The 17373-nt window shown below is 43.7% G+C and overlaps 6 protein-coding genes across 6 annotated transcripts; 3 read left to right on the forward strand and 3 right to left on the reverse strand.

Moving 5' to 3' along the window:
* The first annotated feature begins 20 nt into the window (after window positions 1-20).
* Window positions 21-816, forward strand: V2V93DRAFT_376293 (HSP20-like chaperone). The gene is made up of 3 exons (XM_066911710.1): window positions 21-140; window positions 205-572; window positions 651-816. The coding sequence occupies exons 1-3, from the start codon at window positions 65-67 to the stop codon at window positions 771-773; spliced, it is 567 nt and encodes a 188-aa protein (XP_066763132.1). The 5' UTR covers window positions 21-64; the 3' UTR covers window positions 774-816.
* V2V93DRAFT_351361 (thioredoxin-like protein) lies at window positions 761-1840 on the reverse strand. Its single transcript, XM_066907980.1, has 3 exons — window positions 1568-1840; window positions 1206-1510; window positions 761-1148 (listed from the first exon to the last, which is right to left on the reverse strand). Exons 1-3 carry the CDS (start codon window positions 1743-1745, stop codon window positions 801-803), a joined length of 831 nt encoding a protein of 276 aa, XP_066763133.1. The 5' UTR covers window positions 1746-1840; the 3' UTR covers window positions 761-800.
* V2V93DRAFT_376296 (Vta1 like-domain-containing protein) lies at window positions 1795-3190 on the forward strand. The gene is made up of 4 exons (XM_066911711.1): window positions 1795-2008; window positions 2089-2189; window positions 2264-2391; window positions 2453-3190. The coding sequence occupies exons 1-4, from the start codon at window positions 1906-1908 to the stop codon at window positions 3009-3011; spliced, it is 891 nt and encodes a 296-aa protein (XP_066763134.1). The 5' UTR covers window positions 1795-1905; the 3' UTR covers window positions 3012-3190.
* On the reverse strand, window positions 3034-5744 carry V2V93DRAFT_351364 (centrosome microtubule-binding domain of Cep57-domain-containing protein). The gene is made up of 5 exons (XM_066907981.1): window positions 5587-5744; window positions 5115-5498; window positions 4528-5059; window positions 3951-4474; window positions 3034-3900 (listed from the first exon to the last, which is right to left on the reverse strand). Exons 2-5 carry the CDS (start codon window positions 5460-5462, stop codon window positions 3151-3153), a joined length of 2154 nt encoding a protein of 717 aa, XP_066763135.1. The 5' UTR covers window positions 5463-5498; window positions 5587-5744; the 3' UTR covers window positions 3034-3150.
* A 345-nt stretch (window positions 5745-6089) lies between these two features.
* On the reverse strand, window positions 6090-11027 carry V2V93DRAFT_329298 (chitin synthase-domain-containing protein; the record flags this gene model as incomplete). Its single annotated transcript, XM_066907621.1, has 4 exons — window positions 6090-6725; window positions 6782-8766; window positions 8818-8937; window positions 8987-11027. 4 exons carry the CDS (start codon window positions 11025-11027, stop codon window positions 6090-6092), a joined length of 4782 nt encoding a protein of 1593 aa, XP_066763136.1.
* Window positions 11028-11606: 579 nt separating this feature from the next.
* On the forward strand, window positions 11607-17369 carry V2V93DRAFT_376302 (chitin synthase-domain-containing protein). Its single transcript, XM_066911712.1, has 4 exons — window positions 11607-11913; window positions 11973-14299; window positions 14354-15721; window positions 15782-17369. The coding sequence occupies exons 1-4, from the start codon at window positions 11678-11680 to the stop codon at window positions 17176-17178; spliced, it is 5328 nt and encodes a 1775-aa protein (XP_066763137.1). The 5' UTR covers window positions 11607-11677; the 3' UTR covers window positions 17179-17369.
* The last annotated feature ends 4 nt before the right edge of the window (window positions 17370-17373 follow it).

The following is a 17373-nucleotide window of genomic DNA, read 5'->3' on the forward strand; positions in this document are numbered from 1 at the left end:
TACCTCTTCACACTTATTATCTACACACTACATTTACACACTACGCTCAACTCTATACTTCATCATGTCAGCAGATAAACCAGAGCAATCAAAAGAAGAAATTGCTGCAGCAATTGCAAAAGAAAAACTTGAACAAGATTGTACGTCACTCTTTTCTGCAGAAAAAATATACATCAGCTAACTCTAGACCTGTGCTGTGAGCAGCCCTTCCCTATAAATGGTCTCAAGTCCTTGAAGAACTAACAGTCATTGTCCCCGTTCCTCCCGGAACTCGCTCTCGCGACCTTCAGGTCCAAATAACACGCTCTAAGCTGTTTGTCGCCCTCAAATCATCTCTATCGGCACCAATCATCAACGATGACTTTTACAAAGATGTCAAAGTCGATGACTCTACTTGGACATTAGATGATAATAAGGAAATTACATTGACGATCACGAAATCAAATAAAATGGAATGGTGGCCTTGTGTAGTTAAATCTGCGCCGAAGATTGATGTCTCAAGAATTCAGCCTGAGAACTCGAAATTGAGTGATCTGGATGGTGAGACGAGAAGTATGGTTGAGAAAATGATGGTGCGTGCCTTTTCTTCTTCTTTTTTTCGCTCATCCTCAAAGATTTTTTTAAGATCAAATGTTAACTTTCAAGTATAGTTTGATCAGCAGCAAAAGCAACTGAAAAAGCCTACAAGCGACGAAATGAAAAAGGAGGAAATACTGAAGAAATTCCAAGCCCAGCATCCCGAGCTTGATTTCAGTAAAGCCAAATTTCAATAACTTGTTTCTACAAGGTTAAAAATACATTTATAATTCATCATGAGCATCTGGCCCTGCGTATTTATGAGGTGAATTCTCTGGAATAACACCTTTTAATCTTCCCTCCACCGGCGTTGCAAATGCGCTTAGATATTCATATAGTGCCTCTTTCTTTTGTTCACCGTCGTACATGTGAATTGTTTCATCGCCACCGGCATCATTCGTAATCACCACAACCGTAGGAAACTTAGACACTCCGAATCGCTTCATGAGAGACTTCTCGTTCTTCTTGACGATTCCGAAACTCGCGGTTGAAATGTAATCAATCGCTATGGCCTTGTACATTGGTGGAGTATTCTGCTTGTCTGTGAATAACAACACTCGCGGAATCGACATCTATTTCTCAGCATTAGTTCCTGTCAAGCAAAGGAAAAAAACAGGCTTTTGTCATACATCGGCCAGCCACGCATCAGCATCGCGCTCATTCAATCGTACAACCCGATTCGACAACCGATCCAGCACTGTACTCGTAATCGCCTTGGCCGTCCGCGCACCTTGATAATCCTCAACAATAGGCATACTCTTCACCTTTTTACTCGGTCTATATATCTTGAGAGTAGGATACCCCTTGATATTCGCTTTAGCGCATAGTTGTTGATTAGATTTATCATCGCAACGAACAGCCGCTACTTTCGCCAGACCGGATAGAGATTTTGCTGCTTTGATGTAATGTGGGCGTAAATTCTTACAATGTCCGCCTGTATTCTCATTAGCTTCTTTGCAATCGATATTAAAGAAAAAGGGAACAAACGTACACCATTCAGCATAATACTCAACGATTGTAGTGTAATTAGTATCATAAACTTCTGGATGAAACGATTTCGGCGTCAAATTCAGAACAGAACTATCTTTGCCGTAGAATCCAGCTAGAACTCCATTGAAAAACAACGAAAAAACAGTGGCTGTGTATATTATCCAGAAATTGTTCATCATGTTGTTTAGCAACTAGATATTGCGATTTAGAACACGTCAATGAAATCGAACCAGCTACAAAATAAACTTTCCTGTAACTTGAAATCCGTCTCCCGACAGTCGGTAATCAACCAAGCATACACCAATCCTACAGTGTGTAATCAACATCTCATTGAGAACAATGAGTACACTACAAGCACCGCCTTCTTCTTTGAAATTTATTCAACCATTCATTGCGCGCGCTCGAGAACTCGAAAAAGCGGATCCAGTGATTTCATACTATTGTACATATCTGTTTCACTCTTATATCAATAACTGAAAAAAGAGCGGTTGACTAATACCTTCTGTTTTTATTGACGTATAGGTAAATACTATGCAATTGAAGAAGCATTAGCTTCTAAAATCCACCAAGCAGATCCCGAAGCGGCAGAATACGTCACAAATCTTCTCGACCTAGTTGAAAAAGTACGCTCTTGCCTCTTATTCTTATCTCTTTTTGGAAAGAAAACAGCTTGCTAAATCGATTGATGAACGAGTAGGATAAAACAGCATTAAGTGATCGAGATACAATCAATGATGAAGTAGTCGCTCAAGCATACGTCGAAAGGTTCGCAAGTCGCGTTTTTGCAAACGCAGAGAAAGACATAATCAATAAAACCGCAACGAAGTACACATCCTCTCTATCTCGTTCGTTTTTCTTCTCAAAACTGACAAATAAATAAAACCAGAACGACAGCAACAAACCTCTTTGCGGCATCATCCTTTCTTGAACTACTAAAATTATTCGGCGAACCAGATCAACAACTCCAAGAGCAAATCAAATACTGCAAATTCCACGCCGTACGGATTCTTCGTGCTATAAATTCAAATCAAGATCCAAATACCTACGAAGAGCCTCTTCCACAATCTCAACAGACTGAGGACACTTTTCTGTCTCCGTCGTCTCCTTCTCCTCCTCTGCAGCAGCCTTTAGTATCGCAAGTATCGGGTCCTCCTTCTTCGTTCTCCCCTTCAGCGCCTCCACAATCATTTACTTCTCCTCCGCCACCCTCATTCACAACAACACATCAGCCTCCCCCTCAAACCTTTACCGCGCAAACATCAGTCCCTCCTCCAGCACAACCGGCAAAGCACGAATCTGTTCAACAAATTATGGACGAGGCGCAGCGCTTCTCTCTCGCTCAAAAACATTCGAAGTACGCTATCTCGGCTCTCAACTATGAGGATGTCGAGACGGCGGTTAAAGAGCTGAAGACGGCTTTGCGGTTACTGGGTGAGAATATTTGATTAGATTGCTTTTTGTTATCAATTGGTTGTTTAATTGTTTATTGATATATTAATTTCATAACTTTCCCAACACGAAAAACAAAAACAAGTGAAAAATGAACAAGAGAAACAGAGACAATCTCAATTATACACAAATATCCTACACGAACCTCATAGGCATGCTACTACTCCAAATCCCCTCACTCTGAATCCCACCATTTACCCCGCCTTCTTTTCTTCCCACATACTTCTCCGTTGCATGATTCGCCTCCAATACATCATACAAGGCGTAAATCTGATCGGCTTTACCTTCCAATTTCTCAACTGTACCCTTCAATTTCTGAACAATCCCTTTCCGTCGCCGTTTGCCGATCGCCGGATCAACCCGCTCATATTGCTCAACCTCATCTTGATACGTAAGTTTCAAATGGCGAAATTCGTCCTCAAGTTGGGATAGGACTTTGATTACAGCTTCGTCGGCTGGCATCGTCGGTCGCATTGTAGGTTCTTCTTCCCATCGCTCATCGTCGTTGTCATTAGCTGCAGAAGCAGTGAACCCTGCGCGTCTAACTCGGTCTCTGCGCCGCGTACAGACAGTACAGCAGGCAGCATTATGCCCGTCAAGTGACTCCATCGCTCTCCTTATTCCTGCACCTGGGCGCGGTACGGCACTAGCTCTGACAGTAGAGTATCTCTTCGCGCCCTTCTCTTTCCGACGACGAATCACAACCTCTTCGGTCTCATCTTCGCCGTCATCAGTAGCGTCTTCATAATCTTCGTCTTCAGAGTAAGACTCGTAATCTGATGATAATGAACTTCTTCGCCTTGAAGATGAAACTTTTGGTCGCGAGAATTTGGTCGAACGTTTACTCGTCTTGACTCTATTTTTCTTTTGTCGAGAATAATCAGTCTAAGACATTGTTAGCTGTTATTCTTTTTATAAAGAAAACGTAAACTTACCTCATCAAGATCCTCAATAGATAATGAGTCATCCGCTCGCAAGTCCTTCACTACTCTCTTACTCTTCATCCACTTCCCATCGTCACTCTTTCCCTTTCTCAAGCGTTCTTTCAACTCAGTATTCGCCTCCTTCAATTTCTCGTTTTTCTGCATTTCTTTCCCTAAAGACTTGATAGCCTCATCTCTCTCATCTTCAAGTCTCTTGCATCTGATATTCTGAAACGAAATTTCACGCTCAAGTTGCTCAACTCGCGCTTTCAACTGCGTCTGCTTCTGCATCCACTCCTTTCTCTCCTTCTCCAACGCCTTTTGAATTTTCTCTCGTCCAGAAGATGAAAGTCCGTTCGACGCTTGTCGCTCTAGCTGCGCTTCAAGTGAGATTACTCGATGTTTGGCTTCTTCATAGTCACGTCTAGTACGATTCTTATCGGTTTCCAGAGTCGCAACAGCAGACTTGTACGACGCATTTCTGTTTTCGAGATGTTGGATTCGTTCTTGCATCGTTCTCAACGCGCTCAATATTGCTAAAATAATTTTAGTTAATATATAAAATACGGTATGACAGAATTATATATACCTTGATCGTCATCGCTAATTGGCACCGATCCAATATTCTTATGCGTATCCTTGCGCATCTCAGTTGTTGTATCCCCAGAAATTAATGACGTGATTCCCGTCATATCTGGCACAACCACATTCGATAAATATTCTGTTTCTCGAAAGACCGGAGTTGATGCGCTTCGCCCTTTGCTACCGCGTAGACCTGAAGACAAAGGCGGTGCTGTCTTGTGGGTGGTAGTACTCTTACGGGGAGCATCTTCTCTCAACCCTAGTTGCATAAGTAAATCCTGAGTAGATTTAAATGATTTTGGAATCTCAGCGCTCATATCTGCGACCGCCAACGATGAAGACCGACGCGTCTGTTGCTTCTTTGTTGATGATGCAAAGCGGCTTTGCGCGGGACTTCTTGGACGGTTCAGATCTGCAATTGAGCGTTCGGCCATTGGACTTGCTTGCTTTCTCGTTTTAGAAAGAATTGGTGATGGTGAAGAGGTTGCTGATGGACTCAGTCGTTCTGAAGTCTTGCGTAGCGAAGAAAATCGGTAGTCCTATATAGCTGGATTAGTCTCGAGTCAACAATCAAGTTTTCAACAGTCTACTTACCGAAGGTGGCGAGTCAGTGTATCCTCGTCCAATCTCAACACTAATATCAGATGATTTATCAAGTGCATCCAACGCAGCATCGACTTCTCCTGCCGCAGCACTAATGCGACTTTCGTCATCCTCGGCCAAGACAGAAGACAACTCCGCCTCAAACTGATCTCCACTACTAAATCCATCATTATCATCCGAAAACAATGCACCTTTCTTCTTTTTCTGTGCATCATGCGAAAACCGACCGTATTTTAACTCAAGATCTTTATTTAGACTATCTTCCATTGATGCGCGACTACGTTCCGACGCGCTGCTGTCCATCAAGAAAGACTCAAACCTATCAGAACTTGAATCCATATTTTCTCTCTCTGTTTAATTCAATTCTTAAATACTCTTTCGTTTAGTTAGTCACAGAACATTTTTAGAAGTAGAAGAAAGTACTGAGTCTTGCTTCAGGAATGCACAAGCAATCAACACATACCAGTCGGCTGCACGTCAAATAAAATTTCACAAACTATTATTATCAAAGACAATTCCGTGCACTGCCAAGAACTGTAAAGATGTTACAGCTCTAAACAATCTCAGTAAGTAAAAGTTCAGCTGAGATTTTAAAATGGGTTGTTGAGAGTTTGAGTGACGGAGCGCGTTGTTAGCTGGCTATAAAAGCTTATATCCTAGTCGCGCCGCACGCACGTTTGTTTTGGATGCTATGGTTGTCATGGCAACCAATTTCAACATTTTCTTATGCCAACTCAAAATATACAGCAGCTGGAGCAGTCAGGGTGCTTCCAAGTTCAATGTATCGCACTCGTTGGTCATTACATAAGATTTCCGATCATCAGAATGTCAATGCAAAATTTAATAATCAATAACTCAAGAAAAATCCATAAACAAAACAGCACCGATACCTATCAAATTGCATTTTCTTTGCCCTAGCATATTCTCATACATGTTCTATCTCATGCAAGTCGATCCCAAACCTGTCTAATGCCCTCCATACATGCTCTGCCTCTGTTGATCAAGTAGCTTCTGCTGCTTCTGATATAATGTCATTTGCGGCATCGGCTGATGCGCGTCGCCGCCATACTGATACGATGCCGTGTACGTGCTAGGCGCCATGCTGGCAGCGTACTGTGATCGCGCATATTCGTGCGACTGAATATGCTCACCATGTCCATAGTTTGACATTACAGTTGCTGGACGTCCGTATAGAGGGATATGGGCGCTATGACTCTGCATACCGCTGTAGACAGATGTTGCTGGTGGAGGGTACGACGAGTACATCGACCGGATATCGTCCATCTCGTAATTTTCTTCTTTCATGATTTCCTTTGTGTACACCACACCCGAAGCCTTCTCGTGTCCGACAGACGGAATAATCTTCGGACGCAGTCTACCAGGGAGACTATTATGCGTTGCATACTCTTCCCATGTTTGCGTCGGGATAGAACGCTCGTCAAAGCCCACGTCATTGACAGCAATAATTTGCTTGTCACCACGTTCACCAACTACAATACGTGTGTTTCCCCAGCTAAAGTTGTCCTGATTCCAAAAAGAGTAGATAGGGAGTACAAACGAGTATATCGGATAGGCCAAAAGGTAAATGATCATCCATCCAATCTGTCAGTAGCAGTTAGTCATACGCCGATATCATTAAAGCAATAGAGTAAGCATACATGTTGCCACTGTCGTCTAATCAAAAAAACCAGAGCTTGCAATCCATATATAGCGGCAATCATAATAACCGAAATTAAAGGGAAATTAGTTGGATCAACAATTGCCTTGTAAATAATGTACACCATATACACCATCACGCTAGGTAGTAAAAGAGTTCCGACTAGATCAATCACAATCACAAACCGCATACTGAAGCAGCAGAAGCCACAAAGATCGGGAAGAAATGCAAGCTCAGCAAGATTGTGAATTGTCGAGTTAATCCAGCGCCGACGTTGCGAAAGCAGCACGCTCCAGCTTTCCGGAGCATCGGTCTCGGCGTGCGCATCATAGGCAAAAACGTATCTCATGCGCGGGAAGTTCTTAGTCATAAGCGTAGTCAGAAATCGATCCTCGCCAAGAGAAAGCAAGTTCTTTTTATGCAGAGTATCAACGTTCCCATCAGAGTACGCATCAAGTACAGAATTTGCAATAATCAATGGCCGCGCTTTGTCAGCGGTGCGTAGTCTGTACATTGAGAAACATCCAGGAAGACAAGTGACACTACCGAACAAACTCTCAAACGACTTTGACAGGTGATGTGAGATATAATATTCAAAAACTTGAATCATAGTCCACCAACTTCCTTCCTGGTTTATCAAACTTGTCTCACCTGCAATACCGGCAATGCGACTATCCTGAACGCAAGCTGCAACAAGACGATTCAAAGAGTCCGGTTTTACAGTAGTATCCGCATCAACCATTAGTACATATTCGTATAACTCAGGATCAACGCCAATCACGTTGTTAATCTGATGAAAAAGCTCAAGCTGCAGGGGCGACATAGGTGCTTCAAAATGTACTTTATTTAAAAAGTCCATCAGCAAAATTTGTGAGTCTCTTTTTCCTCGGTTACCAGGACGCGACGTCTCTGAAGGTTTACCAACCTTGACAACTACAATGTACGGAACGACATTGCCTTCAAATTCGTACAGGCCAGAATAAACTTTGCCATAATTTAATTGCGCCGAGCCTTCGCCAACAGACTTGAATGCCAATGCAGGAGGATCAAGCCTAGGATCCGCACCGAGTAACTCCAGCACAATATTTGGTGTCGGCTTCTCATTTCCTGAACCGATAATCATACCGTCACAGATGATAAACAGTAGTTTGCGTTTGTTATCGTATTCCAGTACAGTGAGTGAGTCAATAGCTCGACGAAGTTCATCCTCCCCTTCAGTGTATGCCGGAATTTGACAAATCACAAACTTATCCTGCATAATTGGCATAGGCTTACTACCAAATTGTAACGACATCAAAAATTTGAACAAAATGACAAAACAGAGTACACCGGCCATAGCAAGCAAAATGTAATTTGACACAGTACATCGGGCCGAATCACGGAAGTCAACTTTGCCTGCGTAAAAAGCATTGTTCAGACACTTCAAGTTTTTATTTGCGATACTTGACGAGATGGAAGAGGTATCATAAAAGTATTTGGTGATATCCTGCCCTGGGTAATCTTGAAATAACTGCTTCACACTTGAATCTAGAAAATCGTATTTTGCGAAAGAAGAGTCATCTGAAGAGGGAAACAAACTGATTGTATAAAAATAATTAGTCAAATCGTAAATTTTATTGTCAATTATTGCCCAGTTATTGTATCCATTCTGTCCATAGTCTTCGATCGTACTCTTTTTGACGACTAAATCTCCTTTACGATACTTCTTGATCTTTGGCAAAAAAACATCTTGGTACCAAGAAATCTTATACAGTGCTGACGAATTGTTTTCCTGCTCATAAGGACCTGAGTAATGAATAGCGTTTGAATATGTAACAGTGGTGTTGTCAGTAAGAGAGACATCTTTATTCTCAGAGACAAGTTCAGGGCACATTTCAGAGAGAGGAGGAGGGAAGTAGTTGCTCATATCCGCACCGGCAAAAACTTCCATCGTCGAGGTTGTTGTTTTGACGCTCGTATCAGAATGTTGCAGTTTCCAAAACTTGCCTTCATAAAGCGTTAGTACCAGCACTCTTTAGCATAGCATTTGAGACTTACTAATATCGTAGACACTTCCGTGAATACTGACATAGAAGTCATTTGAAGTCGTATGGTAGCTGACCTCTTCGGCGTTCCATGCAGAATCAAAATCCGGGCAAAGGATTAATCGTAGGCCAACTATCGTACCAGTTAGTATCTGAAAGAAGAAGTAATGATTGCTACATACTCATATAAAAAATTAAGATCGCGTTTAGCAAGAAAATCAATATGCAAATTGCAAACTTCTCTCGCCAAGCCATTCTCACATCAGGTCGTTTCATTCTTCCAACCCAACTAAGCATAAATGAAGGAATCCAAAATGTTAAACACCATACAAGAGCTGTCCAGAGGCGTCGTGAGCGAGTCTTAGGTTCCACTTGGATTGCACGACCGTGAGCTTCTGGATCATTGGCTGCAAACTTCGAGCCAAACATAGTCAAGTCATCATCATCGCGTCCTTCGTCTGCCAAGCCAAGTAAATACTCGCGCGATAAAGGAGTCTCCATTCCAGATCTATCGGCAAGATACATCCCGTATTCACTCTCAGCTATACCAGGGTGTGATGGGTGCTGTTGCTGTTGCTGCTGCTGCTGCTGCTGCATAAGTAGCAGGCCATCAAGCTCGCCTTCTAGCGTTCTCCATACATCCTCACGAAGCCAAAGCCGCTGGTGACCATGGAAAAACCCATCTGCACCCCATCCACGCTGCGTCTGTGCCCAAGTATCAAGAGCATACGGGTAAGTTCCATCAATCCCGCTGGAGTTTAGCAGAGGTGCGTACCTGTCCATAAACTCATCCACTCCAAAGTCGGCAGTAAAATCAATTGTCTTATATTTCTGTATCCAATTAGGCATGAACCAAGCACGAATCTGAGACGATACGACAGTATTAGACCATGGCGCCCTATGGGTACCTCCGGGAGATGCGGCAGGTGATGAAGAAAAGGAATCAGAAGAAGAAATGTTTATGATGTGCCAAACACGAGAAGAAAGCATTGTGGATGATAATTCAAATGAGGCAGAAAAAGTGTTATTTGCCAGTAGTGCGCTCGGGTCGACGATAGCGGAGACTTCAACCGCAGAAGCAGAAATATCAACCAGTGGCGTGGTATGCTCTTGCTGCTGTAAAGCTTGATTAATCCAAGCCGGAGTGGGAGCAATGACAAGCCCATCCGTAATCATCTCTGATGCAATTGATCCGGGTGTGCTGTCTGATGCAAACACTGGCTTGAGGGCAGCAGTCTTGAATGCTGACGGAGTGTCCACGATTGAAACTACGGAGCAGACTTCATCGGAGTCGAGAGCACCGGCAATAACGTCAATGGTTGAAAGGTAGTTATTGAGAGCTGTAACGACAATATGAATCAACGATTTATAGGCGGAGATAACAATCTCAAACCTCTTGTCTGCATCTGACATAATTGCGTCTGTGTCGAGCTTTTCAGGATCAAGACCAAGCAATGTTGCGCCATCAAGAATATCATCCGGATCGTCGTTTGAGAGAAGCAGGATACCTGAAAGCACCTGAAATATGCCACGTAGAGCAGATGTGCCAGTAAGAGAGCATTCGGCAAGAGCCTGCCGCCAGTCAGTAGCTTTGCGGGCAACGGATGGAGGCAAAATAGTGTGCTTTATCAAAAGGTAATCCTCAACTGACGAATGAAGCGACAAGGCATCACGCTCGGTTTCGGAGGCCGTTTCTAGCAAGTATGTGAAAATTGGAGCAGCGGCGATGGCAGAACGAACAGTGGAAGGATCCGCTTTCTCGTCAGAGACACGAATACGTGAAGCAAGAACTTGTCCGGATAAACTCAAAGAGAGTTCAACAACTACTGCAGTGTTTGCGCGGCCAATGTTGAGAAACGGAGCAAAGGCCGTGAGGGCAGAGAACACATGCGCCGGAATATTCGGGAAGGCTGGAAGAAGGTGCTGTAAGGTTGAGAGTGCAAAGGAGGAAGAGTCTGACAAAATTAGCACCGCCTGATCTTCAGCTCGGCGACGAGCGTGCTCCCAAATAGCAGTCAAAAATGGAGAATCAAGGACTTCAGAGTCGTCATCAAAGTCGGCATAATCGTCGAACCTGGCTGACGAATCAAAGAGGCGATTGAAGACGATGAGAGAGGTGGATGTCAGTCTGATGGGCTGATTTGCGTCCGATGCATTCTTTAAAGCAGCCAGGATAGCTTGCTGATTTGGCTGAGGCAGCACGGCAGACAGTGGTTGGTCCATCTGTGCTATGAGAACCGAAGAGCTGAGGATTGCGCGATATTTACTCGGGTACTCAGGATGCGGGCACCTGTGCCTTTGCTGACCGCCTGAGTATAGCGGATCAATAACGTAAAGAGAGATCAAAGAAGAAGTATACTATAGGAGAAGGACTGTGAAGACTATCAGATAAAGCTGCGGGAAGCGGCTGGTCGCGATTATTTGTTGTGACCTATTTTGGGCAGAAACCTTAACACGCGATGTAACTTACAGCTAATTAGTCGCTCTCCTGTCAGCGAACTTGGTTCGTAAGCAGTATATGTTCTCATATCATAAAAATCTTTCCATGTTCTATTCTGGAATCACTGGTTAATTCTATTTATCATTCATTTTCAGCTCTGCGCGCCCGATCTTTGCCTTCATTCACCTGCTGCCAAAAATACAAGCGGCTTAAATGCTCGTTTTTATCACCCCACAACTGCTGCTAGCTGTGTAATTGGCTATTTTTTGCTATTCTGGAGCATATCATTCAGCCGCACTATGCAGCGGCGTGCGTTCAAAGTTTGTTTATTTCCTCTCCTCTCCGCTCCGACTCTGCGCCGTATCTTGCCCTCCTCCACCCACTGTCGCCCTCTCGCGCTCTTCTTCACGTTTCGCACGCGTTATTTTGCGGCATGCCTCCAGTAGCCGACGTCTCTCAGCTGTCGCCGGCGGCGCTGTCCGACCACGCCATTACAGCGCATCTTGGAGCGCGTTTCCATACCGGTCAAGCCGTGTCCTGTATCTCATCCCATTCGCTGATCTCAATCAACACCTTCTCCTCTTTCGATCCTCGCGATGCTATTGATTTGGCTTCTAGAGCTTATGACCGGCTACTCCGGCGGTCCGAGAACCAACTTATTGTTTTGCTGTATGTTTGTTTGTGTCTGCTGCTTTTAGTTTTCAAAGTCTAACTTAATCCCTCTCTAGTGGTGAGTCTGGCTCTGGCAAGTCTGAAATTCGCACCCACATCTGCGGACGGCTACACTCGCTAGCTGATGACTCTCTTTCTGCTCGTATGGCTTCTGCTTTGTATATTTTCTCTGCATTTACGACAACGAAGACTCAGACTAGTCCTGTCGCTTCCAAGTCAGGCCTACTTCTCGAGTATCAATACGATGCGGAGGCTGCATTGATTGGCGCGAAGATGATCAATTATCGTCTTGATCGTGACAGAGTTGCGAGAGTACCTACCGGCGAACGCAACTTTCATATCCTCTACTATCTCCTTGCCGGCACAACCGCACCAGAGAAGCAACATTTGGCCTTTGATCTCGAAGAGCGTTATCGTTATCTTGGAAGTCCTACTCAGCTCAATATTGGTATTGATGACAAAGAAGGATTTGCGCATTTTAAGTCCGCTTTGCGGCTTCTCGATTTTAGTCGTCACGAGATTGCTGAACTGTGTCAAGTCTTGGCCGCAATCCTTCACATTGGTCAACTAGAATTTGTCACTGCTCATGCTGACGTTGATGCGGATGAGAATCATGCGACGGTGAAAAACAAATGGCAATTAGATATTATTGCTGCATTTCTGGGTGTTCGGCCTCATGACCTTGAAGCTTCGCTCGTTTACAAGACTCAAGCGTTCAAGCGTGAACGTGTCACACTTGTTCTGGATCATAATGCCGCTCGAGCTCACGCAGATGATCTTGCTCGCACAATATATGCGATGACTGAGCAGTGGCTTATGGACACCATAAACGACCGTATTGCCCAGGACGAGTCTCTGATATCCAGTGTTCTCTCAATTGTTGATTTCCCTGGCTTTGTCCCTCAAGAGTTTGGCTCGCCTCTGTCATCGGGGCCGGAGGCTTTGAATCAACTACTCTATAACACTGCCAATGAGTCTCTATACAATTACATGATTTTTGCATTTTTCCATCGAATGACACAAAAATTTGAGGCAGAAGAGCTTGACATACCGGCTGTAGAGTACTTTGACAACACTAGTACTGTCACTCTCCTAACCAGGCCCCATGTTGGTATTTTGCCGTTACTTGATGATCATACGCGTCGTGGCAAATTTCCGTCGTCGGCCATTGAAGCCATGAGAAAGCGATTTGGAAATAATCCAGCTCTAACTCTTTCGCCGCAAAGCGGATCGTTTGTGGTTCGTCATTATGCCGGCGAGATCAGCTATTCTCTTGACCGCATACTTGAGGCAAATCAGGATGAAATTTCTGGAGATATGATGAATTTGTTTTCAAGTACCTCGTCTGAATTCTTCCGGGGTCTGTGCCATACTAAAGCAATCGTCTCGATCAAGCATCCTCGTGAGCATGCAACAATTATGCAGGGGCAGTTGACATCAAAGCCACTTCGACAACCATCTATTATGCGTAAGACTGCGCCGGTGATTCCTGGAACGAAGCCAGATACCCCTGCGACTGAAAAAGAGCAGAGAGCGTATACTGCCAGCGGTCAATTCAACAATGCACTTGATGTCATGCGGAAATCATTTGCCGATGTCAACCCATACTTTATTCATTGTATCAAGCCCAATGATCGTCATGTTTCGGGGCAATTTGATGTCAAATGTGTGCGTCAGCAGGTGCATGCCCTTGGTATCGCAGACATTGCGCGACGAGTACAAGTCACCGATGTTTCGCTTTTCATGTCTTCTACAGAAGTACTAGGGGTTTCTGGATTTGACGATTCAGCAAACATGCTACTTTCTGACTCGGAAAAAATTGAGCAGGTGATGATTGAGCACTCGTGGAGTGATCGCGATGTCAAGATTGGAACTACCGGAGTCTTTCTTTCAGAAAATGCGTGGAGAGAGCTGGTCGATCCCAGCAGTACTTATCAATTTAATAACGGGATAGCTGGTAATCCTAATGCGCCTAACCGCGACGGCAACCCTTTTTCAGATTCAACAGACAAGTTGGCTGTTCCGGGATCTGGAACGGGTGCCTTTATATACTCGGATCCTGATAAATCGAAATCAACAGATGCTTTGACAATGGCTACTGGTGTTGCCGGTCAGGGGGATATGTTCACCAATTTCGAGACTCGAAAAGAGCTAGCCGAGCGTGGAATATCCAGCCACGAGGAGGAAATACAGACCGTCAAAGTAACCGCCACCCGCAAACGGTGGATGGGCTTGGTTATGTTCTTGACATGGTGGATCCCTGACTCAGCCATTAGATATATTGGAAGGATGCCACGCAAGGATATTCGAGTTGCTTGGCGAGAGAAATTTGCGATTAATCTACTAATCTGGTTGGCCTGTGGGGTTGCAGTATTTTTCATCCGTATGTTTGTCTGTTATTTCAACCGTTCGATTAAAGGATACTAACTATCTGCAGTTGGATTCCCGGCTGCTTTATGTCCAACGCAGCATGTGTTTACTACCAATGAGCTATCCAGCTATAATTATGATGATCAGCCTAACAAAGCATATGTTGCCATTCGAGGTGAAGTTTTTGATCTTTCCAAGTTTGGCCCTGGACACTTTTCTCTTATCTCAAAATCAGACGTTTATGATTATGCCGGAACCGACGCGACTGCCTTGTTTCCTGTGCAGGTATCTGCATTATGCCAAGGTGTGGATGGAACAGTGAATCCGGCAGTCACTTTAGATTATACAGGAAAAAATAGTACGGATGAAAATGCTGTATATCATGATTTCCGATATTTCACCAATGATTCTCGACCTGATTGGTATTTTGAAATGATGCTACGAATGCGTACAAATTACAAGAAGGGAGACATGGGTATCACGCATAAGACGATGAAAAAATATGTTGACGATGATAGTCGTGTGATGGCTAGTCTTAATGGCAATGTTTATGAATTTACCGACTATCTTGCCGGTGGTCGACGACTTCTTGTTCCTGACGGAGAAGATGTGCCTGATGACGTTGATACCAGCTTTATGGATCAAGCGGTTGTGGATTTATTCCAGAATAATGCTGGAACGGATATTACGAAGAAGTGGTTGGCATTAGATTTGGATGCTGATCTTCGTCAGCGCATGGATGTGTGTCTGCGTAATCTGTTTTATATTGGAAGAGTTGATAATCGGAATTCAGTTCGATGCCGATTTTCCGAGTATTTCTTACTCGTTATTTCGCTATTTATGGTTGCTATCATTCTGTTTAAATTTTTGGCCGCGCTGCAATTTAGTCGGAAGAAAGCTCCTGAGGACCTTGACAACTTTATTATTTGTCAGGTTCCAGCATATACGGAAGATGAAGGCTCTCTCCGTCGTGCTATAGACTCTCTTGCTACCATGCAATACGACGATAAGCGTAAGTTGCTATTTATTATTTGCGATGGTATGATTGTTGGTGCAGGCAATGACCGACCGACTCCTCGCATTGTACTCGATATATTAGGTGTATCGCCAGATATTGATCCTGAGCCGCTCTCGTTTGAATCCCTTGGTGAAGGCCTGAAGCAACACAATATGGGCAAGATCTACTCGGGCCTTTATGAAGTACAAGGACATATTGTGCCATTTGTTGTGGTTGTGAAAGTTGGCAAGCCTTCGGAGATTAGTCGTCCTGGAAATAGAGGAAAACGAGATTCGCAAATGCTGCTAATGAGATTCTTGAATCGTGTGCACTATAATTCCCCGATGAATCCGTTGGAGTTGGAACTCTATCACCAGATTCGAAACGTGATTGGTGTTAGCCCTACATATTATGAATTTATATTACAGGTTGATGCAGGTATGTTATTGTTTTTTCAACTTAATTTTGGTCAATGAGAATAATTTGTGACGGGAATAGATACGGCTGTTGCACCAGATTCAGCTACTCGAATGGTATCCGGATTTCTCGCCAACACCAAGATTATTGGATTATGCGGAGAGACTGAGATTGCAAACTCAAATAAGTCTATTATCACGATGATCCAAGTCTATGAGTACTATATTTCTCATAATTTGGCAAAGGCTTTTGAGAGTTTGTTTGGCAGTGTTACTTGTCTACCTGGATGTTTTTCGATGTTTCGCATTCGAACTGCTGATTCTGGTAAACCTCTCTTTGTCAGTAATTCCGTCGTCGAAGGATATGCGGAAATCCGCGTTGATACGCTGCATATGAAGAATCTGCTTCACTTGGGAGAAGATAGATATCTGTCGACCTTACTTCTGAAGCATCATCCATCTTACAAAACCAAGTTTTTGTCTGATGCGGGATGCAAGACCGTTGCGCCTGAGGATTGGCGAGTCTTACTTTCTCAGCGTCGTCGTTGGATTAATTCTACAATTCACAATCTTGTCGAGTTAGCGCCAATGTCGCAACTCTGTGGATTCTGTTGCTTCAGTATGCGATTTATTGTGATTCTTGATTTATTCAGTACATTGATTCAGCCAGTGACGGTTGGGTATCTTGCTTATTTAATCTACAAATTGGCGTCAAATCCGACTGCTATTGCTTGGACCTCAATTTTGATGCTAGCCGCGGTTTATGGATTACAGGCGCTTGTTTTCTTGCTGAGGCGAAAATGGGATATGATTGGCTGGATGATTTTTTATCTTGCTGCAATTCCTGTGTTTAGTTTGGCACTGCCGATATACTCATTCTGGCATATGGACGACTTCTCATGGGGAAACACTCGTGTAGTATTGGGAGAAAAAGGTCAACAGGTTTTGATATCCGATGAAGGTAGATTTAATCCAGATTCGATTCCACGCAAGCGATGGGAAGATTTCCAGGCTGAGTTGTGGGACCAGTATGAGCGACAGACAATGATTGGAGATTATAAGAGTGAGGTCACTTCATTCCGCGGTGGACCTGGCTCTTATTATAATCCAGCTCCGAGCGAGTATATGGACAATCACTCAATTGCAGGATCTGTGTCACCTGGCCGAATGTCGAGACCGATGAGCGCTGTACCGCCGGATTATATACCATCTTCGCAATCAGCTCGAGCATCTGCAATGTTCGCACAACCTAGTTTAGCTATGCCAGGTGGCGAAATTGAAATGGGTATGATCGAATTACCGAATGATGACGTGCTTCTTTTTGAGATTAGAGAAATTATTCGCACTTCTGATTTGATGACTATCACAAAGAAAGGAATTCGCCTAGAACTTGAACGGCGATTCGGCGGTGTATCATTGTTGCCGAAACGTGATTACATCAATTCTGCGACTGATGCTATTTTGGCGGGAGATTTGTAATAAATTTTTTTCTTTCAGGATATGAAGTGAAATATGTGGCTGGTGTATGTATATATGAACGTCAAGAGAATCTAGGATATTTGGATTTCGGCTATTGTTTTTGAAATATTTTGTGCATTTTTGCAATATTTAAGTTATTTTATATTCCAACAATTATTTTATAATATCAGCATCTAGTAATAGAAGAGGAGTTTT

The sequence above is a fragment of the Kockiozyma suomiensis genome (genome assembly GCF_038497685.1).
Source record: "Kockiozyma suomiensis strain NRRL Y-17356 unplaced genomic scaffold V2V93scaffold_19, whole genome shotgun sequence".
NCBI lineage: Eukaryota > Fungi > Ascomycota > Lipomycetes > Lipomycetales > Lipomycetaceae > Kockiozyma > Kockiozyma suomiensis.

Bases quoted from the DNA above. Each gene is read 5' to 3' on its own strand.
- V2V93DRAFT_376293 (XM_066911710.1), top strand. From the start codon at position 65: ATGTCAGCAGATAAACCAGAGCAATCAAAAGAAGAAATTGCTGCAGCA. The intron at 141-204 runs GTACGTCACTCT...TGCTGTGAGCAG, and splicing joins AGAAAAACTTGAACAAGATT to CCCTTCCCTATAAATGGTCT. The intron at 573-650 runs GTGCGTGCCTTT...TTTCAAGTATAG, and splicing joins GTATGGTTGAGAAAATGATG to TTTGATCAGCAGCAAAAGCA.
- V2V93DRAFT_376302 (XM_066911712.1), top strand. From the start codon at position 11,678: ATGCCTCCAGTAGCCGACGTCTCTCAGCTGTCGCCGGCGGCGCTGTCC. The intron at 14,300-14,353 runs GTATGTTTGTCT...AACTATCTGCAG, and splicing joins GGTTGCAGTATTTTTCATCC to TTGGATTCCCGGCTGCTTTA. The intron at 15,722-15,781 runs GTATGTTATTGT...TGACGGGAATAG, and splicing joins TATATTACAGGTTGATGCAG to ATACGGCTGTTGCACCAGAT.
- V2V93DRAFT_351364 (XM_066907981.1), bottom strand. From the start codon at position 5,462: ATGGATTCAAGTTCTGATAGGTTTGAGTCTTTCTTGATGGACAGCAGC. The intron at 4,475-4,527 runs GTATATATAATT...AAATTATTTTAG, and splicing joins AATTAGCGATGACGATCAAG to CAATATTGAGCGCGTTGAGA. The intron at 3,901-3,950 runs GTAAGTTTACGT...ACAATGTCTTAG, and splicing joins CTATTGAGGATCTTGATGAG to ACTGATTATTCTCGACAAAA.
- V2V93DRAFT_376296 (XM_066911711.1), top strand. From the start codon at position 1,906: ATGAGTACACTACAAGCACCGCCTTCTTCTTTGAAATTTATTCAACCA. The intron at 2,190-2,263 runs GTACGCTCTTGC...ATGAACGAGTAG, and splicing joins TTCTCGACCTAGTTGAAAAA to GATAAAACAGCATTAAGTGA. The intron at 2,392-2,452 runs GTACACATCCTC...AAATAAAACCAG, and splicing joins ATCAATAAAACCGCAACGAA to AACGACAGCAACAAACCTCT.
- V2V93DRAFT_351361 (XM_066907980.1), bottom strand. From the start codon at position 1,745: ATGATGAACAATTTCTGGATAATATACACAGCCACTGTTTTTTCGTTG. The intron at 1,511-1,567 runs GTACGTTTGTTC...ATGAGAATACAG, and splicing joins TGAGTATTATGCTGAATGGT to GCGGACATTGTAAGAATTTA. The intron at 1,149-1,205 runs GTATGACAAAAG...GCTGAGAAATAG, and splicing joins CTGATGCGTGGCTGGCCGAT to ATGTCGATTCCGCGAGTGTT.